A 23,170-nucleotide genomic window follows, 5' to 3' on the forward strand; every position below is an offset into this window, starting at 1 on the left:
TTGAATTCAAACAAGTGCTGCGAGATGATCGTAATTTTTTTCTTAATTTCTTCACCTTTGGTATGGAGATGTCAATCTTAAAACTTTAGGCCTTCATTATAAATAATACGACTTTATTTTTTAAAATTCTTTTTATTTGTTTTTTCACATACTAAATGTTTGTTTTATATATATTACAATCAGTGCAAACAACTTCTAACACATTAAATGCTGTTATTTCTTGTAATAAGTACTTTTATTTTACCCAGAAATGTTAGTAAAAAGTTGACTAGGATCTAATTTACGACAGCGTTCTCACATAAGAGCTGCTCAAGTCCAAGAATGTTCTAATCTGTCCTTTTATCATCTTGAAGAAAATTCAGTCATCTTGACCGTAGCCTTGAGTTATCGATCTCACTTTACTGTTGTTTCCCTTTTCTTACACGACCAACACTTCTCTAAATACAGTAATTGCTCTTCCTAAACCACGTTTAAGCTAAGCCGTCCATGCAGGTCTTGCACATTTTATAGGATAGCTTGAGTACAAGGGTTTTAAAAGCCATTCAGACATAAATAAAACATGCAAAAAGTGCCGCTAAATTTCTCCAAAATTAACAGTTATTCCTGTCAAGAGTGCATGTTGGTCCTTGCACCTGAAATTGTGTCTTTGCTTAAGGCTTTCTCCATCGAAAGCAATCTTGGATTAAAGACGAAACTTTTGTATTATTGTCAAAGCATCGACGGGACATTCACTGGCAAACCACAGGCCCTGAGCCAAACCCAACGTAGCTTTCCTTGGAACAACTAAACCTTATTTAGGTCAAACTGTCCAGGAACTGTCCTTGTTGTGTGGATCTAAATCTACACATCCAGCATTTTAGGTGAAAATAATGCACATATTCTCCTCTCAGATTTCCTCTTCTTCACCTCTTCTTCTTCAGAAACTGTATGAGCTGAGAGGTTCGGGGGCAAAAAAAAAATCACAAAAGTTAATCCAAACCTGTACCCACCATTCCAAATGAAATCTTGAAGAATTTAAAGTAGGAGCAATATTCCACCTTAATCAGTCTAATTAATTTTTAGGCTTATCCATCTCACAGATGTTCGTAATGGAGCCCATCTTCTGACTGTCAAACACATCAGTTTTCACCTGGCTCAGAGTTTGCAGCACGCACATTGTGTCAAACCCCTCCTCAGCAGACTGCTGCAACAACTCCAGCACCTGTTTATGGGAAGCATAAATGACTTGTGGAAGAGACACAAATCCACGGCAACTACTAATCCAATCATCGTGTGACATGGACTCACCTGTAAGCACTTAAAGGACTTGAGTTCACTCAGGTTCTCCTTCAGGAAGAGCAGGTAGATGCTGAGGTCGTTGTAGATGGGTTTAAATTTGCCGAGAGCACCGAACCCAGGCAGCATCTCATAGGCCTGCAGGAAGCTGGAGCTCTGTCGCGCCGGCCCCAGAGCCGCCAGCACCACCAGAGGAGTGAGGAGCAAGTACACGCCCAGGTTGATGTAGCTGAGCAGCCTGAAGACACCCACCGCCACCATCTTGCACTGAACGGCGGCCGGTATCGCGCTGTCGTTCTTTAGCATTCCCGTGCGCACGTCGCAGGGGAACTCGTCGACGAGCGAAGCCAGAAAGATGTAGTAGCAGAGGTAAACGCAGGAAAGCAAGAGGACGAGCAGAGTCAGGCATTGACAGACCATGTACTTGACCACGAGGCCGCAGGAGAACCCCTTGGTCTTTAGATACTGCTCCACTAGAGGGTATTTGAAGCAGCCCTCAGCCAGATCCAAGGCACTGCAGCAGGACAAAGGTACATCTACATGAAGCACACAACTTTATATTAAATAAAATGCACAAACAAAACAAAAAAACAGTAACACTGACAATTGTTCTTTATATACAGAGCCACGCAACATGTTCTTCATATTTTTTTAAAATAATTTTCTCCTGTTAAAAAAAAACACAAGCTGTATTGTTTTTAATTGACAGAGCAGAAAAACACTAGAGCACTGAGGGCCACATTTGGTGCATCATAGCTTCTTATATGGGTCTCTAGGAATAGAGAGTCACATAAATACAACCTTCAAAATACCAGTTCTGTGCTGTTTGCTTAAAGATTACTTTATAAATCAAAGCAGTTTGTATCTGTATATTTCAAAATTCTCACAAAGATTTGAGAAGCTGTGACAAGACTTAAAGATTGATTCTCACAGTCACTTTCCATCCCAGCTGACTGAACTCGAGCTACTTTGACAAGAAGATTGGAGAAAGGTTTTCGGTCTGTAAATGTGCAAATATCCCCCAAAAGACTTCCAGCTGTAACTGCAGTGAAAAACGGTTCTACGAAAATATTGATTCAGAGGAGCTGAAAAGCACAAAAAACAATAACAACAATGTATAATTTCTTTCTTCCTCTTCACAATCTTGTTCCTGTGTCACATAAGATCTCTTTATAACACAATGAAGTTAGTGCTTATCAAGGGGGTATGAACTCTTTTTTCCCCCCTGTCTACCTCTGGCTGTCCTGCTCTGCGTCCCTGTCGTCCAAAGTTGCCAAATTTTTGGCCAGTTTAATGGCGTGGTTGTAAAATCGATCCAGCTCCTCCATGATGAAGTTGAGGTCAGACGAGAGGTATGGCACTCCGGTGAAACGCCAGAGTGCGGCGGGGACCGACATGAGGATGGCGATGAGCAGAAGGATGTAAGGAAAGAACTGAGGGTGTCGGAGAAAAGAGAGCAGGAGAACAGGTTTGAATAAAACGGCAAGGAACGCAATTTTGATTTGATTTCTGTAAATTTGACCTTAACCGCTCTCATAAAATGAAGGACATCTAAACACCTCATTAGTTTTCTAGATCTTCGGAGGTGTTTCGAGAACGTTAACAGCTTAGAATACGTTCTGTAGTCACTATGTCCCCTATACACCATTTCATGTTTAGCGTTTGTGTCGGTTTATTGGGCCAGAGCTCACATCAACACTGTACCTTGTGGAGCCAAAGTGGGGAATTGTCGGCCTGGTACTGAACTGCAGCCCAACAAAAAGAGTCCACATATACAGCTTGTTTCATGGAGAAGTTGAAGGGAGTAAAACAGGTGATCTGAGTCCCTGAGAGAGAGAGAGAGAGACAGTGAATCAAAGCAGACTGGCATTCAAAAAGATCAGAATAATAATATTTATAATAAAACCTTACTAATGATCACCAGCCTCCCCTCTTTTGCACTCCTGACCCAATTTTTTTGTGAGCCGTTTGTTGCATTATTACTCCTTATAATTAGACTGGGCCCTTTCAATAGGAATCCAACAAAGCATGACCCAGATATTCACTCACTCACTTGGACTTAGACTTTGGAACTAAAATATTTGAAGGAACCCTCTGCATGTCCATGATGCCAGTGGCAGAAAATTGTTGAATAAACAAACAAAATAATTCATTTTCACTTTGTTTCCAAGGCAGTACCTCTCCCTGCATGTAATGAGCCAGCATCAATATAGTATTGTAGTGAAAATAGCTAATAAAGCAGGTACAGCCTTATGCACGTATTATCTATCCTATGTTTTACATAAAATGATAACGTATTTCTTTTCTTTTAGCAGGAGTAAGATCAGTGAAATTCACTGGCACTCTGTCCTCTCAGATTTCTCTGGCTTTAAGGACAAATCCACTCATCTCTGAACAAGATCGGTTGTGGACAATCTTCTGAGAGCTGATTTGCTGGCCGCATCGGATTTCAGCCCTTAATGGACATGTTCAAGATCCGGTAATCGATAAATCCTGATTGGTCTATCTCGTTTGTACTCCATCAGAACAGCAGAGGAAATGTGAACTTACACTTGGAGAGTATTTAAGTATTATTCCCATGTTTATCACATGCATTATCTAAGTTTTTTTTTTTGTTTTTTTAATCTGAAACAAGTTGATTCTTCTGCCGGTAGAAGAATGTAAACAAGCTCCTCTTTTCTGAACGACTGTGAAATAAGGGTGGATACCTAAAACCACACCTTCTCACACTTCTGTTCCAGCTGATAACACAAGCACGTTATGCTTCTGTCTTCAATTCATGGAGCCCTGGATTTATTTTAGTGGTATCTCTGTCCTGGGGGGGGGGGAAGCATTATCTCACACAGTGAAATGTTGAAAAATGCACCATCTCACCTACAGAGACCTCCTGCGCAAAGGCGAGCGAGATGAGAAACAAAGGCAGCCCCACCGCCAGAATTGTCACTATTTTATCCAAGGCCAGCTCCAGACGGACCCCTTTGTACTTCGGCTCCTTGGCATCCTTTAACAAAAAGTCCGAAAACACGTACTCTGTGGCCACGGAGGCAATCGCCATGAGGGCCGCACACACACAAAAAAAAAACCTGAGTGTGAGACTGAAGGAGAAGCCGCTCTTTGTATTACTTAAAATGACAAAACCTCGCAGCTTTTCGTCTGTCTGATGAAGAAAAAGCGTTCAGAAAAGAGAAACTGAATGAATATTTAAAGCACAAATTAACTCTATTGTTCACCAAGCTCCTTGCACGCTGAGTGATGGATTAACCTGCTGCTATGCTGTCCCGTTAGTGAACCCAGACGCAAGGAGTTGATAGTGGAGCAAGGAGGCCTGCTAGAGGGCGCCATTGATCAGTTAGATGAATCTGTTACCATTGGAGACGGGAGAGAGCGTCGAGACCCTGCCCACATTCCAACTGCATTAAATAAACAGTGCTTTATACGTAAAAGTTATTTAATAAATGTAAGAATAAAGAACTATATTTAATTCATGATATACGTAGTTTTTTCTGCGTTAATTTAATTATTTCATATTTCAATCTAGCAAGAAACAATTAAAGCTGTATCTGTGGCTCATTAAAAGGACACTGCACAACTAATTATACTGAGCACAGAATTTAAATGACGTAATTATTATTACTATATGACTATTCTATATTAATAGTGTACATCGCTTTAATTGACATTTTTATATTTTATTAATATAAATGTCTAAAAAAATATATGAAGGACGAAGTCTTATTTTTACATAATATCGTTCAATCTATTTTTTGGTGTACTGCCGCCAATTGCACAGCACAGTCGCCATTCCACAGCAAAAACAACAACATTTACGACAGTTGTGTCTAGTTTTTGGCAGTCCTCGGCTACAAAAAGGTGCAGGTTTCCCGGGGAGACAAACACAGGTGAATGGTAGTTAGAGGAGGATGTGAGAGGCTAAACTTTCGCAGGTAAATGGTTGAGAAATTAACTGCAAACAAATCTTTGACATTTCAAAAATGCTAACTTCGTTTTAAATGTAGTTGAGTGACAGCTCTATTTATGAATGTTTAGGTTGCTGTGAGAATGTCGCTCTGTCGTTAGCAAAAACACCTACATGCGGCTAACTGTAAGTCTAAGGACTTATTATAGTTTCTTCAAAGTTAACCATCTTTATTACTTTGTCTAGAAATATAGAAACGACAAAAGCGTCGAACTAGCCGGCCACAAAGTTTGCTAGCTTGGAGCTAACCTTATCTCGGGTCTGGTTGTTTTGATGGCTCCCTTCTGTTAAAAACAACTTGTATTCGATTAAATCGGCATTATCTACAGCAATATCCCGACCTCCTTCCCCCAAAGACCTTTAAGCTCCAACTCTTGTTTCATCAGACGCACTTTAACCACATATGCTGTCATCGTAAACGAGTCACTTTGAGCTGCAGTGTCCTGGTTTTGTAACAGAAGTACTATTGGGAACTTCAGTTTCATTTACTCTGCATAGGGAAGCATGAGAGAGAAGAGGGACGGAAGCATGGTGAAAGGCCCCTGGTGTTTGTCTGATGGATGGCGCAAGGAAGGAGAGCTCCACAAGCGGCTCTAGAACCGCCCCATGGCCATTTCCTCCTGATGTCTCCAGCCACCTATGGAAACATAAAAACTGCTTCTCCTCAAATGAGACGACTTCCCTTCATCAAAAAAAGAAAGATGCAAGTATATTCATCTTTACACGCAAACTTATTACAGTGAGACAAATTTGGGGAAAAATGGGGTCTGGGAGTGTAGGAGTAAAATAGCCGCCTTCAGAGAACTTTTGTAAAGTTTTATGCAAGGTGCACAGGTCATGAGATCTGCTGTGTGTCTTGTATAAGTTAATGACTACTTGCTTTAGTTAGTACTGTTTTGATTATGATCACACACTTTGATGAGCAGGAAATTAAGGCACAGGGGCTATAAACAAAGTGGTAGATATCAGAAACCCATTGTAATCTCCTTATTCAGTCATCTCCAATTCACAACATATCAGTTTGCATATCCCTCCACCCCCTGAAAAAATTTGAAAACTGTCTGAAAATATTAATGTACACATGTAGAAAGTTTGGTCTTGGGTGTTAAGATTTTAGAAAAATCCAAACGTGTTTAGAAAGCACACAACTGCTGCTTTTCTTTTACCCTCTTAGACATGGGCTGTAAACAAAATCTGTCTGTTGTGAAGCATTATCTGGTCCTACACACATCTGTTCAGGCGACACATAATCCAAATGAGTGAAAATGGTGTATTTGGTTAAATAGGCCAGTTCTCTTTAATTCAGTAAATTTTTCATGGAATGAAAAATTTGAAGGAATCCTGAAATCTCTGCGTTTTGGTTTTAATATTTCAGAACATTTACATGGACAACCGAAAGGCTGTGCTGGACCTGAAGGATGTCCCCCCACCACCGCCTCCTCCTCTTCCTCATTGTCCTTCCACATCCCAACTGTCCCAGCCCTTTCCTTTGGCACCTTTCCCTTTGCCCCCTGCCTGCTTGCCACCCTCCCTGCAGCTAACGCCAGACTCGCACCAACGACATCCGCCGTCAAAACCGCAACAAGAAGGGGCTAGCCCCAAAGTAAGCGTTTGCACCCACTGTGATTACTGCAGCACAGACGGCTATGGCTTGTTGGGTGGCACAGGTTTTGACGGTGGCAGTAATCCTCAGGCAGCACCAATCAGCAGCAGCAGATTGGAGCAGCGCTCTGTAGCCCCGTCTACTTATCGCTGTAACAACCTGAGCCATGGAGGGGGAAGTGAGGCGTCTGATCCTTTGCTCACTCTAGATTGCAAACCTCAGTTGCCCTCTTCCATGGCTACCTCTCAGCCTCCTTCCTTTCACCCTTACTTCCCCTGCTGCTCAGGACTTCTTCCGCCACGCTCGGCTTTGCCTCTCCCACACAGTCAGCCCAGCACGTTTCCCTCTGCCCCACCTCTGTCCTCCTCTCCACCTGCTCCCGTGCAAGGCTCCTGCCTGGTTTCCTCTGGCTTTTACACGTGCGGTGTGGACTGCAGCACATCAACCAGAACCAGATCCCTAAGAGCAACACTCGGTGAACTCTCGGGCAGCACGACCATTACCACTTCAACCACCTCAGCACACTTCTGCTCTAATCCTATGCTCCGGAATGTAAAACACACGGTTTGTCGCAATGGGGGGCACTTCTGCCAGGAGTGCTTGTTAAAGGTTGGTTCAGTTTACTGTTTTAACGTTTTTGGCTTTCTTGGAATTTGAAACCACGAATCTCACATCTGATTTTAATTTTTTTTTTAATTCAGATTTTTTTTTTTTTTATAAAACCAGAAATTGCAAATGACAACAAATCTTTTCAAAAGTGGCTTTAGTAATGCCTTTTTTGAGTTGTACAATGGAGTCTTAGGGCAGGCTACAAATTTCTTCTTATTTGCTTAATTGTGAGAATGTAGTCATAGTATTAACAGTATAAAAACTTGGATAGTTGTCGGGATCTGACGTGACCACCGTGTAATATTTTCTTTGAAACGAAGAAATATGGATACTAATGAAAGTCAAGAAGGTGCAGGTTTCCTGCTGAGATGGAAGAAGTGAATTGGTAAAAACAAAGATTTTTCCAAAATTTTAATCTTCAAATGCCAAAAATTTTTGATTTATTGATAATCAATGAATCACCCAGTCCTACCATGAAGATGAGAAAATCTAAACTCCGATAAGTAAAATGGTTTGAGACCTCTGTTGTCTTTTTGTTTTTTGTTTATCCATAGTTTAGTTTCCTCATGGTTGTTAGTTTTTCCCTGATTTGCAGCCAAAGACCGCTCTGACTTCAGAGCCCAAAGTGTGGCCTGACGTTCCTGCACCTCTGACCGCTTCCATCCCTGTTCCCATTTGCAACGGCTGTGGCACGTCCTCTGATGGCATGATGCTCATGCCGCCCCTCAATCATGGCATGATTGGCTATAAATACGGTATACAAACGTGACAATATAATATGTAATTATGAGTTCTGCTTTTTTATTTTATTTTTTTGAAGACTTGCTTTCAGCATATGTAGTCGACACATTGAATTTCTAACCTACATTGTCAAAGTCTTCAAATTGCAGCTTTTATTTTGTTTGTTCAGGTTCAGAGAACAGTGGTCCTGAGAACATCCCTCCGGTCGGTGTCTTCTGGGACATTGAAAACTGCAGCGTGCCCAGCGGCCGCTCTGCCGAAGCCGTGGTGCAGCGGATTCGCAGCAGGTTCTTCCAGGGACATCGCGAAGCCGAGTTCATCTGTGTCTGCGATATCAGCAAGGAGAGTAAAGCGGTCATCCAAGAGCTCAACAACTGCCAGGTATCTGCGAGGATTAAAGTTGTTGGCATACTCCGGTTTCCTCAAGTATTCATGTCTCTTGGACTCGAATCATTAATTGTAACCACAAACCTAAAGCAACGTTGTTTGGATTTACCTCATGGACACAAAGTGCCAAGAACGGATTTTCCAAGAACTAATATGTTTATAAATTGTACATTTTGCTCTTCATCAGGTCACCGTCGCTCACATCAATGCCACGGCAAAGAACGCTGCCGACGACAAACTTCGCCAGAGCCTGAGGCGATTTGCTGATACCCATGCTGCCCCTGCAACTGTCATCCTGGTGTCCTGTGAGTTTGCCTTGTTTACCCACGATCACCTGAATCCGCTGAATCGGGTTGTCTTTGAGGGAGATCTTTTGCTAAAAAAAATAAAACACAATCGTTTCCTCTCTTTGCCGCCAGCGGATGTGAATTTCGCCAGCGAACTGAGCGACCTGCGTCACCGCCACGGCTTCCAGGTGATTCTGATCCACGGCAACCACACGTCTTCGACTCTGCTGCAGCACGCCCACCGCCATGTTCCCTTTCAGGAGATCACAGCGGATCTGCCACAGCGTATGCCTGTCAAATCCCAGGTAAGCCTTGCAATCCGCCACTACAGCCTGAAACACCTTTTTAAAGCTGTATCTGATGAGGTAAGTTGGGATTGTTCAGATTAAACAAAGAAAAATATAATTGTTGGTCAATGTGCATATTTACTCTAGGTTAACACCTTTTTAAAAAAAGCAGGATTAAAAGCCTGCAGGATTAAAATATAGTATGCAGTCGTGTTCCTTTACCCTCATGTATAAGAAATTGACATGCTTGCTAATCGAATCACTGCCCTGGCATGATTACCACCTTACAGATTAAGCAAGTCCCCTGCCTACATTTTTGATCTTGCATAGTACACCAAGGAGATTGTTACATACACCGTTTTTTGGCCCCTAAAACTGAACTTATTTTTACAGTGTCTGTCAGAAGTATCCATACCTCTAATTCAAAATGTCTTAAACTGCCCTGAGCTCCTTTCTGTCTGTGTGAGGTTGAGATGTTGTGCAAAATCACAGCGAAATGCGTACCACAAACTTGAGTTTGTGGTACAAACATGTGGAAAAAGCTTCAGGTGTGTTTAAATACTTTTTGAGATTCTGTATTTAGACTTTAATTTGTATTAAATGTTTAAGATATTAAGTTACTAAAAAATGACAGCTTTTAATTTGATAGTGCAACTTTTGTGTTTTGGAGCTTTATTTCTTTTTCTTTTTTTTCTTTTCTTTTTCCCCCAGTGTTGAAATTAATGGAAAAACATCCACTCAGCTCTAGTAAATGTCTTTTAAGGCTACCCTAATTTCTTTTTAAAGCAAACACGGCTTCAGTTTTGTATCTTAAGTTTGATGCAAACCAGATGGGCACAATGTCTCTTCCTCCCCTCTCTCAGCCCAGTTTCAGCCTCCTCTATGTGCACAACCTCCCTGTCATCTGCGACAAGACCCTGCAGAACGCCGTGAGGCTCAGGCTTCGCCGCCTGTCAGACAACTGTGGGGGCAAAGTGCAGAGCTTGTCCCCGGGTGCGGCGGTCCTCCGCTTCTGCAGCCCCGAGGCAGCCGCCCGCGCCCGCAAACGAATGGAGAACGAGGATGTGTTTGGCTACAGAATCAGCCTCTCTTTCACGCCAAGGCCCAGAGACGAAGTCAGTCCTGAGGCTCCGCTTCAGGCCAGACCCCGCTCCCTCCAAACCAAGGTGTCTGTGCTCGCCCCTTTCCCCACCATTTCCTCCTCCTCTTTTCTCCCCCTGGAGAAGCCCAGGTCACCCAGGAGGCCTCGGCGAGCCACACGCCCCTTCCCCACCTCTGCCCTAGTGCCCGAGAGGCCCTACAGCCCCAGGAGGGGGTCCAGTGGGCCTCCGGGCGGCGCTCCAGCCAAACCGCATCAGGTCAGCAGACTCCTCCACGCCCGCCTCCCACTGCGCTCTGTCCTTGTCTGGGCTGCCGTGCCAATCGCAGTAGCTCGTCCTCCCTCAAAGCTCTCCTGATTGCTGCTTTAACTAACGCCTTCATTCGTCTGCCGCTACTAGCAAATGGCATGCAGTGTTTGTGCTGGTGCATGCTTTTTTTTTTTTTTCTCTCGTCTCCTGGCTGCCCTGCATGTTCATTTATCAAGCCTTATTAATAGATGAGTTGCCTCATTGCTTTTGTGCTTTTTTTTTTTTTGTCTGTGAAGCCATATTTCTACTAGCCAGTTTGTCTTGTTCAGATTCAGTTTTAACCTTTTTTCCCCTAATGTTTTCCTTTCTTACAAAAGAAATTAAGGCTTTTTACTTTTACATTATTTTCTTTGCGTTCAATTAAGCCAATGCGACTGTCTGATCAAAACCAACCCATTAAGGTCAAAACTAGAGATGTAAAATTGAAACATATTTGGAGTTGAACTTTGAAATTTAAATCAAAAGTTTATGTTCAGCTACCCCTGTCACAATAAGCAATTAATTGCATGATAAATTGAAATGACCTCAGTCATTTCCATTCTGATGATTTTTTTTTTATATATAGAAATTTTATATAGATACTTCAAAAACCATTTTGTTTAGGTTTTTATATCTGCTTAAGTTATTTGGTTGTCATGTTTTATTTTGGATATTTCAAATGTCTTCCACTTCCTGTGTGACATGTTCTTTACAAAATTAAAGCTTATTGATCTTGCATTTTTATGCCATCGTCAGCATTTTGATCGAGACTGGTCTCAAAACAACAGTATTCATATTTATTGCAACAATTACTGAGACAATTTATCATACAAAATTATTTAAAATCTGTTCCTGATTTAATTGCTTTGTTGATCTTAACTGCACATTGCTAGATTCACCTTAATGAGTTGGTTCAGGTCTGATTTCTCTTCAGCTTGTTTGCATGCAGCCTCGCAGATGTTACTGATGTCTCTCCGGTCTGTCTGTCCTGTCTGAAAAACAATCTCCCACTGTCTTAATTTAGGAGATTAACATGGATGCAAAGTCCAGGGTGGTCCTGCCCCACCTGGGCAAGGGGCGTGCCGCTTCCCTATCGCCGCAGAGAAAAGAGACGGGAGCCCCGGAGGAGCAGGCAAAGACCAGCCTATCAGGAGAATCAATGCACAAGAGGTACACACACACACACACACACATCATGGGGGATAATTTGTTTTTATTTAATAAACGCCTATATAAATCCATTTAGGTTGTACAGAACTGTGAAATTCAGTATTCATTGTTTTTCATTTTTCATTTTTTTCATGGAAAAAAAAACAATCTTATGGGCTGTGTGCATCTTTACATTGACCCCTATACTGTGATGTTCCTAAATATCTAATCTAGCTGCCTTCAGAAGTTGCAGTTAATGAAGCACCTGTGTCTGATTTCACCTCAGTATAGATGCAGCTGCTCTATGAAGGCATCAGAGGTTTCTAAGAGAACAGTAGTGAACGAACCTGATTGTTATGAAACGATGACCAAAGCTTTGAATACAGGGTGTGAAAAAGTGTGTGCCCTGATGGGGATTTTTGGTATTATCATTTTGTTGTTACTTTCAGTCTAAATGTTAGTCAGTTTAAAGTGTTCTCCTCTTTAAACTGTATGTGTGAACTGACCTAGAAGTCACAGCTGCCTGTTATCTTCATGTGAAACAGTTTGACCGAGATTTGAACCGGGCTCAGAACATGGGACAGATGTTAAATTGTTTTACGACCTTTGCTGTGTTTAGGTAAAATGTTTTACGACCTCAGCTGTTTCCCTGTTGTCTTATCTTGCCTATCCTCCCTCTTTGAAGTTTGAAAATAAAAGACAAGCTCTACCCAAAGATTTTCAGAACGCTCTGTGAACAGCTCTGAGAAGCAGTTGACAGAGTCTTCTCCTTTTGCTGCAGAAGCTTTGTCATAAAATTCATATACGTTGTCTGTGGTTCTTTTATGTAGGTTCTAGGAAAATACCTATCATGCCCCCTTCCTGATTTTTTTTTTTTTTTTTTTTGCATGTTTTGTCACACTTCAATGTTTCAGAGCAACCAAGTTCTGGCTTTGTAACCCCTTTCCAGACTGGCAGATCTCAATTGCTTTACTGGATTTTTTGGGATCTCAGCATGATGTCTAGCTTGTGAGAATCATTTGGTGTTCTTTATTTGTCAGGCCAGGTCATATTTAAGTGATGTCCTGATTGAGAACAGGTGCAGCAGTGATCAGTGCATGGCTGGAGACGGTGAACTCGGGTGTGATAAATCAGTTATGTTTTAACAGGAAGGGCAGTCACTCTTCCCCCACAGGGCCATGTAGATTTGGAATTGTTTTTTTTCCTTCCTTAACAATCCTCTTCATTTAAAAACTCCATTCTGTGTTTACTTGTGTTGCTTTGACTAATATTCAAGTTCTGAAACACTGAAGTGTGACAAACATGCAAAAAAATAGCAAGTCAGCAAATGGGGCAAACGTTTCCAAGACGCTCTTGAATCCAATGGAATTGTATACAAAGAATACTGGTTGACCAAAACTGAGTAACATCATGTTTTTTTTACTCATAAATTCCCAGTAAAATGAGTCTGTGGTCTGTATTGTGAAGATGTTTGAACACTGTGCAGCTGTCTTCACAGGAACTGCATAGTATTTCATCTAGTTTTGACCACAAAACTGTTTGCCGAGTTGATGGCGTCTGTGCAGCGTTGTTCCCAGCCTAACCAGGCCCTTTCCTCTGTCCGTGTAAAAGAGAGTGCTCCAGCCCTCGAAGCGTAACCGGATCACCAGCAGCGCAGAGGGACCAGAGCTCGGACGAGTTCAAGATTAGCACACCCTCAGCCTTCAGCAAGCTGAATCTGAACAGGAGCTTCAGCCCCCTCGTCCCATCTCATGGGTCCTGGTCGTCCCGGTACGAACGCTGCGTGAACATTATCCATCAGCACCGTTTTATAACTACAACTGTTAAATTTTTTTTTTTTTAGATTAACAAACATCTCTTCTTTCAATAAAAAGGAGCGGATCCCCCTGCCTGTCCAGCCGCTCCTCTCCTCTGCTCACAACCGCTCGCAGCTCTTTCTCTGAAGGGCCGTCTGAGCCTTTATCAGAGGGGGCGGAGCTTCAGGTCGCCAACCTTGACTACAGGATGTCCCGCAAAGATCTGCAGCAGATACTGCATGACACCTTCTCCCGCTATGGACAGGTAAGGCGTTTACACCTGGTGTTTGGAAAGATATGATGGGTCACTCGGGGAGTCGAACGTTTCTGCGTTTCCTCTTTGTTTTGTCTAGGTGAAAGCCGTGGATCTGAGCCCGCACACGGATTACCAGCTGAAGGCCACAGTTCAGATGACGTCCCTGCAGCAAGCCATCAGTGCTGTCAGCGGCCTGCACCGCCACAAGATTGGAAGTAAACGCATCCAGGTGTCTCTCGTTACTGGTGGCAACAACAAATCGCTTTCCTTGCTCAGGTACAGTTTGGTGAATTAGTTAGTAAATTGACGAACATTTTGTCTCGTATTAATCCCTAACATACAAAGCCTATAATCAGTTCCTTCTATGAAGCAGTTTCAAATTAAAGAAACAAGCTATTATTTAATACATTAACTATTTGTTTGTTGTTGTTTTTTTATATTAAAGGTCAGGAAAATTTTTAAAAACAATTGAAGGATTTGGGTGTGGATTAATTGTTGTGAGAAATTACAACTGTGTTTTTCACTCTTTTTAAATAAAAAGATTAAAATTCACTTTTGCTAAACAAATACAAAGATTATGATTCTAGACAAACTTAAAAAAAAAACAGACTCACCTCAAATTCCTTGGAGATGTTTTAGAAAAATATACAGGAAAGATCCTCCTGTTTTTGTGTTTTTTTTATTATAATTTTTAATGGATAAACAAAAGTGAAGGTATAAAAAGCTTATGCTTCCACCTACATTTTGCTATTGCCATTGACGGGAATTTAAGTATTTTTTTGTATTCATTTTGGGGGGGTTTTCAGCATGGTGGTGTTTTTTCTTCTTTGGTTTTTGTACGGAAAGGTTAAAAATCACCAAAATAAATATGATACTGAAGTAATTTTCCTTCTGCCGTTTTACAGCACTGAGCTCATTTGCATTCTTCAGGATGCTCCTGCTAATTGCCTGCCTCTGTTCAAGCTGGCTGAGATCTATGAGAAGAAGTCGGTACCCGTTTCAACCCATTGCTTTCGATTTAGCATCTACTAAACGTCTAAGCTGTAAAGCAACATATTTATCATGTCCTCCTTTTTCAGATACTTGCATAAACTCGCCATCGGTGAGCTGTACAAGTTATCGGACGTGCTCTCGGTGCGGGAACAAGGCGGCTCCAGGCTGGTGTGTCTCCTGCCCAGCATCCAGATCCGTCAGAGTCCGCTGGGATCTTCCCAGTCCCAGGAGGGTTCGTCCTCTGCAAGCGGGAGTCCTGTTGTGTTTGAGGAACTCGAGTACCATGAGCCTGTTTGCAGACAACATTACGCTAAGCAAGACTTCAGGTAAAAAAAAAACAAAAAAACGTGTTCAAACGGTGTCTTGCAAAAGTATTCACATCCTTTGAGCTCAGAGTTTTTCAATGGAGTTTTAGTAGTTTACCCACTTGTAGTCATTTCAGTTTTAATGAACTAAACCTTCCTACTTTTTTATCAACAGAATTCACTGGACTCGCATAATTTTAGTGATTTTTTTAAAATTGGAACTAAACATTTTTGCTATGCAACCAGGATGTTTTGTAGCACAAAGATCTGTTTTAATTTCTTAGCTTTTAGACAACTTTATTTGGATTTTAAAAAATAAATAAATCAAGAATCCTACATATCCTAAATGAAATATGTTGAAAATATAAGAACGAGCAGGTTATCATTTTAAATCGTCCCCAATGAGCCTCTTCTTCCTGAACAATAAGTTTATACTGTTAAATGCTCCAAACAAAACCTTTAGGCATGTTTAATAGGAATAACCCTTAATATTGTCAAGGGAATAAACTGAATAAATGATTATATCACTCAACGAATATTTCAGCTACATCATTTTTCATCTATGCATGGACAAGGCCTAACATTCCTTCAAACCATTAAGAAATGAGAAGTGTAAATATTTTGGTGCAAACATTAAAAGCATATTGTAGTCAACAGTCGGCCATCTTGCATATTCAAACTTCAGTTTTATCTTCAGACCCCTTATTACCGTTTTTTGTTTGTTTGTTTTAGTTTTTTGACACTTATCGGTCTCCAACCTAAAAACTGAATCCTACACGATTGAAAGCTGGTCATGGTCCTTTTGTTCTTTTATCTCAGATTAAAATATGAACGTTTACTTTTTTTTTTTTTTTTACAATTATTTTTTACATTTTTAACAGTGAGGCCGACTTCGACCCTGAATCCTATAAAATCCCTTTTGTCGTGATGTCGCCGAGTAGTTTGTCCACTGAAGTCCACAGCCTGTTACAGATGCATGACGGCACTCTTCCACTGCTAAGGTAACGCCAAAATTCTGTGTGTCGTTTATGAAACTTGTGTGTGGGCACATTTGAAATGAGCAATGTTTAATTTTAGTTTTCCAGACTGCTATGCAGCAGCTTTTAGCCCTCTGCAAGTTGGCAATGAATCTCTAGAGGACGGCGTTCCTCTGGAGCATCTCATTACCTGCGTTCCCAGCATCGCTGTCGTCACGGCGCAGAACGGGTTCAAAGTCATCAAGTGGGTCAACAACAAACCACCTGGACAAAACTCTGGTAGGAATAGACACAAATATCCAAATGATGTCTCTACCCTTCACATGTATCTGAATTTTAATATTTGGGGTGTTTATTTTATTTTTTTGCAGAGCCCTGGTTTCAGCGTTGCAAGAGTCCGGTTGGTAATCCCCAGCTCATCCAGTTTAGCAGAGAGATTACTGACCTGTTGAAGAGTCAGCCATCTTGCCTCATGCCGATCAGCAAATTCATACCTTCATACCACCATCACTTTGCCAAGCAATGCCGAGTCTCTGACTACGGTTTCTCCAAGCTGCTGGAGCTTCTGGAAGCCGTCCCACATGTCCTGCAGGTTCTCTAAAGAAAACCCATTCCATTAATGCTCCCATTAATGAGGTTTATTTGGGTTTCATGTTTTTGTTTGTTTTTACCAACAGATAATTGGAATGGGTACCAAACGTTTACTGACCCTCACCCACCGAGCACAAGTGAAGCGCTTCACACAAGACCTGCTTAAGCTGCTCAAGTTTCAAGCTAGTAAACAAGTGGCGCTCAAGGACTTCATGCAGGCATACCATTGGTCAGTAAGCATGGCAGCGATGGCGCTTTAAGTCTCAAAAAGAGTTTGAATTGCTGGTGTTTCAGACCTTGTATTCTTTGTTCCAGGTGCTTCTCCAGAGACTGGACGGTCACAGACTATGGCGTATGTGACCTGACGGACCTGCTGGCTGAGATCCCAGACACTACCATCACCATCACCAACCAGACCACCGACACGGTCATCTCTGTTCCCAAGAGAGGTCGGTCTGAAACTGACGAGACGCTGATTGAGTCCGAACAAAAACCTCTCGCTTCGTTGGGAGGTTTTTGGTTCCATTTGGTGACGTTTGTTACAGAGAGTTATCCAGTTCTATGCAGATAGATTTTGAAAGCCTTAAACACTATGAGGGCCGTCGTTGTGTTTCAGTGGAGTTTAATGTGATGGACCACTAAAACTTGGCATATAATTGTGAAGCAAGGGTCGTCATCTAGAACCTGACAGTCCTCACTATGTAAAAATACAAGATGTGTACAAGAATACAATATGCTTTTTTTTAAAAAACTTATAGCAATCTGTGTAGCATGCACATGTTGAATAGATTCCAGATTGCCTTTTAGGTTGTCACCAAATTAGAGAATGGTGTGTAATATACCAGCTGTACCCTCAGCTGAACATTATTAAACAAACGGCATCATAAAATTAAGGACTGGGTTTAAAAACAAAGGGAATAGAGCCGCAGTGAAATCATTTAGGTCAAAGCGCATTTTTGTTAGAATGGCCTAGTCAAAGTCCTCCTACGATTGTAATTCAATAACTGTGGTGGAGGATCAGCGTCTATCAAATGATTTGCAGCTGTGTTTACTGAGCTGTGGTTCTACAAAGTATTGAGTCAGGAGCTGAATACTTCCAGTCAGATGTGTCGCAGCTGCATAAACTCCACTGACTCTTAAGAAGCGGCTGCAGACATCGTTATGCCGACAGGCCTTTAACTAGGCTGCTACATTTTATGTCCCTTTTTTATATTGATTTATGATTGTGTCTTTGTGAAGCACTTTGTGATTTTTAAAGTCTGTGTTAGGTGCTATATAAATGAAACTGAATTACTTGCTTAAAGAAAAAGAAATCGACGACCATTTTCCTTCCACTGAGTCCAACGTTTGCTTTTATTTTGGAAACCCGGTTTCCACTCGCCAGAGCGGACCATGGAGGAAATGGAGCGAACCAAGCAGTTTGCAAAGGAGGCGGTGGACCTTCTCCGGCATCAGCCGCACTGCCGGATGCCGTTCAGCAAGTTCATCCCCACCTACCACCACCACTTCGGCCGGCAGTGCAAACTCAGCTACTACGGATTCACCAAGCTCCTGGAGCTCTTTGAGGCGATCCCTGACAATCTGACGGTACGGCCAACACGGCGCTCCGGCCGACTTGCCGCTCCGGACTCCGTACCGCCCTCTGTTCCTCTGAGCGCCCCGGTTGGTTTCTGACCTACCGAGCGTTTCCGTCTCTTGTCAGGTTTTGGAATGCGGGGAGGAGAAGGTGCTGACTCTAACCGAGGTGGAGCGCATCAAGGCTCTGGCGGCCCAGCTGGTCAAGCTTCTACGGGCTCAGAAGAACTTCAGTCTTTCTGTCAGCCAGCTGCTCGTAGAGTACAGCAAGACCTTCGGTTATGGGCTCCGTCTGCAGGACTACGACGCGGATACGCTGCCCGCTCTGCTGGCCAAACTCTGCCATGTTGTCAAGGTAAAAAAAAGAGATTTGTTCTGAAATATATAATATTAAAAATGGGTTCAATCTTTGTATCACAGAAACGACAGTCTAAAGAAGTTATCAGGAGGATGGTTTACTGCATAAAAGTTTGTGTGAGGTTTCATGTCTTCAGTGATGGTTCCCTTATTTGGAGTAGAAGGTTGTCATATTATAAAGTAATGAGATTCTCAGACCAGTAGAAGGTAAAGCTACTAATAAACCCTCAGAATATGACTAGAAAAAAATAAGCTGTACCACTTTAAAAGAAACTGAGTATTTTGGTGTATTTTCCCTGTTGGGCTATGTCAGATTTTTGTCTACATCGACTAGCCACTCAGATTCCCCTGAAGCTCCAAAACGGAGCGAAAACCTGTACCTGCTGCTAAAATACTCTATTTATTACTTTTGCAAAATATCGTCCTGGCTATAAGTTCCAGAAGTCTGGATAATATCTGTTGGTTATTTTAGTTTTGCTGGAGTGTCAACGTAACTCCTCCAGTATCTCTCAGTTTACCGCTGAGGCATCGATGGCTCTGCGTTCCTGTTGTTCAGGTGGTGGACGGCTCCGACGGTCGGGAAGTGCAGCTGATCAACAGGAAGTCTCTGCGGCTGCTGACCACTCAGCTGCTGGCCCTGCTCATGTCCCAGGAAAGTGATCAAGTGACGAAAGGAATGAAGGTGGAGGAGCTGAGTCTCCAGTACCTGAGTGTCCACGGAGCCCAGCTCAATCCCTGTGAATACGGCTTCCTGTCTCTGAGCGAGCTGCTGAAGAGCCTGCCCTTCCTCATAGAGGTTGGAATCAGATTTCTCTCCAAAGAACCGCAACACATTTTCTGGTTCTGCCTAAACGGCAGCTAACAGCTAATCTCCTCCTCCTTGCTCTTAGCTGTACTTTGAAGAAAGTGGTGGAAATGTCGAAGACTGCAGTGCTGGCGGCGGCCATGAGGTTGAGTGGGTGAGGCTTACCAGACTCTACCAGTTTGCTCGTAACGTTCGGGCGCTGCTCCACACCTACCACTACAACCAGATCTTCCTGACGGAGTTCCAGGGGGCGTACAGCAAGTTTACAGGCTGCAGCCTAGAACCTCGCTTTTACGGATACATGAGCGCCGACGACCTGCTCGGCGCCATTCCACAGGTCAACATAGACTTTTTTTTTTTTTTTCCCCTCCATTTAATTTTATATTGTAATTCAGTCCCTAAAAGATCTATTAAAATCTTTTCAAATCTCTTCTTCTTTTTGATAAACACCCCGTCTTGTTTCCAGGTGGTCTGGATCAAAGGACACGGTCATAAGAGGATTATCGTTTTAAAGAACGATATGAAAGGTAAGGCGACCTGACGGGAGGACGGGGCATATTTTGGATCTGTCAGGTTTGAAAGAGATTTTCATTCGGATGAAAAGACGATGCAGAAACTTTAAATGTGGAGTGTTTGTTGTCTGTTTGTTTGCTTTAGCAAAGCCAAGCTCCTCAGTGCCCAGCAGCCCACAGCCAGGAGAAAGCATGGAGAGTCCCAGGGACAGCCCCATCAGCAGCACAACGTCAGGAACACCAAGTCCAGGTAATCCAAGTCACACGTGCGTTCATATGAAATGCTGGTTGCATGTAAACATCTGAAGTTCTCTGAAACACCATTACATGTTTCTAGTGCTGGCTTATTTTATGGTGAAATTACAATCGACTTCATGTTGACTTGAACATTCAGAAGTTTAGAAATGCAATTGTAAGCATTACTTTTAGTTGGTTTGTAAACCGTAAGACTTTTAAAGTTTCTGCTGTACTTTAGTAATGAGAAACCTTTTTATTAAAGGCCATCAATAGCAGAAAAAATGCTTTTTTTAAGTCCTGATGGGATTCCAGGTGGTTTCTTGGCTTCCTATGCCATCCTTATGTTCAGATGATAAATCCTGACTCCAGATGTCATTTTATTGTACTGAACTTGATTTATTGGGTTATAACAGCTGTGAATTTCATGTAAAGAACTATATTTACTGAGAGAAATGTGAATATAGCAAAAACTTGGATAAATTAGTCTATATTTTTGTATCAATCTTGAAATGTTTGACTTAAACTTTGACTCTTGAATCTGTTTCTTTTGTTGTTGTTTTTTCCGCCTGCCAGGTTGCGACGCCGACTCGGAGTTGCTCCGTCTAGCCTCGCCCGTTGACCTGTTGTGCGGTCCCGTGCCATCCTGCCTGCCGTCACCTCAGCTCCATCCTGACCCCGTTCTCCTGCAGCAAATGGACCTGATTGATTTTGAGAGAACTCCACCTCCGCAGCCACCAACAGGTCGGTCCCTGCTCAGTAATTTAAACTCGTTTGATGTCCTTCAAGATATAAACGCTGTACACTTTCCATTTGTTTTTTTTTCTGAATCTCAGAGCTGGAATCCGTAGAGGAGGCTGCAGCAGATGGTCCGTCTGATCCGGCGGAGAGGCGCGGCGGTTCAGACGCTGCACCGTCGTTCCCTGAAGGGAAGAACATTTTGTCCATGGACAGTCCTGGCAGGAGAGCTTCCCGCAGCAGATTTAAACTAGCTGCCAACTTCTCCTTCACAGCAGGCCTCTGATCCACTCATTTGCTTCCACTTCAACACACACACACACACACACACACTCGTCAGTGTAACTCTAAATGGAAGAGTTGACCAGCTCCAAACGGATGCCTACCTTCGACACGGCAACAGGCTGTTGTGTTTCCGTTTCCTCCTCCTCGGCAAGCTTTTCGTCACGTTTCATTAAAGTTCACCTAGCTGATCTTGTTTTTGCAGACTTTCTGCAATTCTTTGATTTGCAAACTGATCTGCTGTATCCTCGTTTTCATCCCAGGAGCGGCCGCTTCTCAGAGGGCGCCCGCGGTTCTGAGCCGTAGTCGACGTGTTGAGGAACTCGGAGTTGTAAAAACTGAGTTAGTTTTCACTGTACGGTTTTCAGTTTATAAAAACTGCATTGGGATTCATCAGTTCCATTCACGGTTCCTTTTTTGCTCCCTGCCAAAAATAGAAACTTTCTTTTTAAAACCCTAGTTTCGACCTTTTGGAGCTTAGTCTTTGGTTGGTTATAACGAGCAATCCAGCTGAAGAGTCGCTAGCCAATGAATTATTTCTGATTTTTAAAGTAGTTGGCCTCTGTACGCTCCCCTGCAAAGTCTCTGCAGTGTGTGTGTTTTTTTTAGTTCCTTCCAAAGTTTTTGAGGAGTCTATGTTCATCTGTGAAGGAGCTTGGGCCTAAACGTGACAGTAGATCCTAAATGACACAAAGCCAGTAATCTGCAGCCAGCAGCTCTGAATGTTTGCCTCCAAGCTGTGTTTGTGTGTGTGTGATGTACTCTGGAGAGGATGGAGTGAAATGTGCAACGTGTTGCATAATTGAGTTTATGCAAGGGGCAGATGAGGAGAAGACATTTAGTTTCAGGTCGGTCTTGATTTTTCTACCGCGGTCTCAGCTGCCTCGTGAAGGTTTCATGAGTTAACCTTTGCCACTAGTGGGTGCTGAATCAGAGGCGGAGTGTTCAGAGGACAGCACACAGTCCTGAGTTTTTGATTTTTAACGGCACAGTGACTATGTTTTAGAGGAAACGTGGTGGGGGGCGGGAGCGGACGGTTTTCGGAGTGAGGGGGGGCCTTGAGAAGCCTCCTGCACTCACAGAGGGGGGGGCCCTCCGCCGCTCTCTGGGGTCTGCCGGGCTTTTACAATGGCTTGTATTCGCCACGGCGCTGAAACACGGTGCCATCGTTCCTCCCTCTCAGGCGGAGTAGTTTTTAACTTGCAGGTGCGCGGTGGTCTCTGATTTCTCTTTCTTTCTTCGTTTTCCGTTTCGCCCCTCGGCTGCTGGCTGCCGAAACATCTCCAGACGTCGGATGCATGTGTGAAGTTTGGCACAAACCGGATGTAACTGAAGTCGAAGCTGCTGCTTGCTGTAAACCTTTAGGGATTGGGTCAAAACCCATGTAGGAAGTTTGTTCGCCTTGACACTGGGTTTAGTCTGTTTAAGGTTTCTTTTTACTTGGGTGTTGATGAGCTCCATCTTGCACAAATCAAAGTTTTTTAAAAGTGGCTCTTGTTGCTCCTTTCTTTTTGCACTGTTTTAGTGACCAGCTGAAGGAATCATCAGTTCAAAGTAATAGTTTGAAATTAATGACACAAAAGCAGATTAAACGGATCAGCGAATGTCTACAAATTTTTTTTTTTTTTTTCCTCTTTCGTTTGAACTACAGTGACAACTAACTCCATTTTAATGAGTCCTCGATTCAGTTGGATCACCGAGAACCTGCTGTACCGGTTGGAATATGCACTTCTGCATAGTTTTAGTTGCTGAAATACCTGTTTGAGAAGGGATTTAAAATGAGTTCTTCATGTGTTGAATTTCCTCATAGTTATTCTACAAAAGATTTTAAGGAACTTTATTTATTCGACCGTTTCCTTAAAGCTTTATGTTGCCATGAGTGTTTTGTTTACCTCAGTGATTCATTGTGTCTGCAGTCATCTGTCCCTTCAGTCAGTTTTTACTGCCTTGCTGCACCGACACTGTTGCAACAGTCAAATGATGTTGAAGTGACCAAAAAGAATCGATTAATAAAATTCACAAGCATTGGTTTGTGTGTGTGACTTGT

The 23,170-nt window shown here is 42.6% G+C and overlaps 2 protein-coding genes across 10 annotated transcripts; one reads left to right on the forward strand and one right to left on the reverse strand.

Moving 5' to 3' along the window:
* Positions 1-112: 112 nt before the first annotated feature.
* Positions 113-4,708, reverse strand: LOC103464752 (pannexin-1). 4 transcript variants are annotated; one of them, XM_008409087.3, is made up of 7 exons: positions 4,538-4,702; positions 4,150-4,432; positions 2,980-3,101; positions 2,509-2,708; positions 1,288-1,789; positions 1,038-1,201; positions 113-932 (listed from the first exon to the last, which is right to left on the reverse strand). In XM_008409087.3, the coding sequence occupies exons 2-6, from the start codon at positions 4,328-4,330 to the stop codon at positions 1,052-1,054; spliced, it is 1,155 nt and encodes a 384-aa protein (XP_008407309.2). In that variant the 5' UTR covers positions 4,331-4,432; positions 4,538-4,702; the 3' UTR covers positions 113-932; positions 1,038-1,051. The 4 variants fall into 4 exon arrangements, with proteins under 4 accessions (XP_008407309.2, XP_081462879.1, XP_081462864.1 ...); XM_081606753.1 differs by lacking the exon at positions 4,150-4,432 and having other exon boundaries at positions 4,538-4,708; XM_081606738.1 differs by having other exon boundaries at positions 4,150-4,702.
* A 384-nt stretch (positions 4,709-5,092) lies between these two features.
* On the forward strand, positions 5,093-23,151 carry marf1 (meiosis regulator and mRNA stability factor 1). Of its 6 annotated transcripts, XM_017304624.2 has the most exons (28): positions 5,170-5,219; positions 5,323-5,377; positions 5,750-5,954; positions 6,627-7,463; positions 8,059-8,218; positions 8,374-8,585; positions 8,779-8,896; positions 9,011-9,183; positions 10,029-10,523; positions 11,578-11,723; positions 13,314-13,472; positions 13,577-13,763; positions 13,852-14,030; positions 14,660-14,740; positions 14,834-15,073; positions 15,934-16,053; positions 16,130-16,308; positions 16,401-16,621; positions 16,707-16,849; positions 16,936-17,069; positions 18,005-18,207; positions 18,323-18,550; positions 19,109-19,348; positions 19,443-19,694; positions 19,824-19,884; positions 20,015-20,119; positions 20,680-20,847; positions 20,940-23,151. In XM_017304624.2, the coding sequence occupies exons 3-28, from the start codon at positions 5,808-5,810 to the stop codon at positions 21,125-21,127; spliced, it is 5,376 nt and encodes a 1,791-aa protein (XP_017160113.1). In that variant the 5' UTR covers positions 5,170-5,219; positions 5,323-5,377; positions 5,750-5,807; the 3' UTR covers positions 21,128-23,151. The 6 variants fall into 6 exon arrangements, with proteins under 6 accessions (XP_008407224.1, XP_008407214.1, XP_008407274.1 ...); XM_008409002.3 differs by lacking the exon at positions 5,323-5,377 and having other exon boundaries at positions 5,093-5,174; XM_008408992.3 differs by lacking the exon at positions 5,323-5,377 and having other exon boundaries at positions 5,124-5,219.
* The last annotated feature ends 19 nt before the right edge of the window (positions 23,152-23,170 follow it).

The sequence above is a fragment of the Poecilia reticulata genome, chromosome 1 (genome assembly GCF_904066995.2).
Source record: "Poecilia reticulata chromosome 1, P_reticulata-male-v2, whole genome shotgun sequence".
Lineage (NCBI taxonomy): Eukaryota > Metazoa > Chordata > Actinopteri > Cyprinodontiformes > Poeciliidae > Poecilia > Poecilia reticulata.

Excerpts from the sequence above, each read along its gene's own strand:
- marf1 (XM_008409002.3), top strand. The coding sequence starts at position 5,808 with ATGGATGGCGCAAGGAAGGAGAGCTCCACAAGCGGCTCTAGAACCGCC. Across the intron at positions 7,464-8,058 it reads GCCAGGAGTGCTTGTTAAAG|CCAAAGACCGCTCTGACTTC; the intron begins GTTGGTTCAGTT and ends CCTGATTTGCAG. Across the intron at positions 20,120-20,679 it reads GTCAGGAACACCAAGTCCAG|GTTGCGACGCCGACTCGGAG; the intron begins GTAATCCAAGTC and ends TCCGCCTGCCAG.
- LOC103464752 (XM_008409087.3), bottom strand. The coding sequence starts at position 4,330 with ATGGCGATTGCCTCCGTGGCCACAGAGTACGTGTTTTCGGACTTTTTG. Across the intron at positions 2,709-2,979 it reads CCCCACTTTGGCTCCACAAG|TTCTTTCCTTACATCCTTCT; the intron begins GTACAGTGTTGA and ends CGACACCCTCAG. Across the intron at positions 1,790-2,508 it reads GCAGAGCAGGACAGCCAGAG|TGCCTTGGATCTGGCTGAGG; the intron begins GTAGACAGGGGG and ends GTCCTGCTGCAG.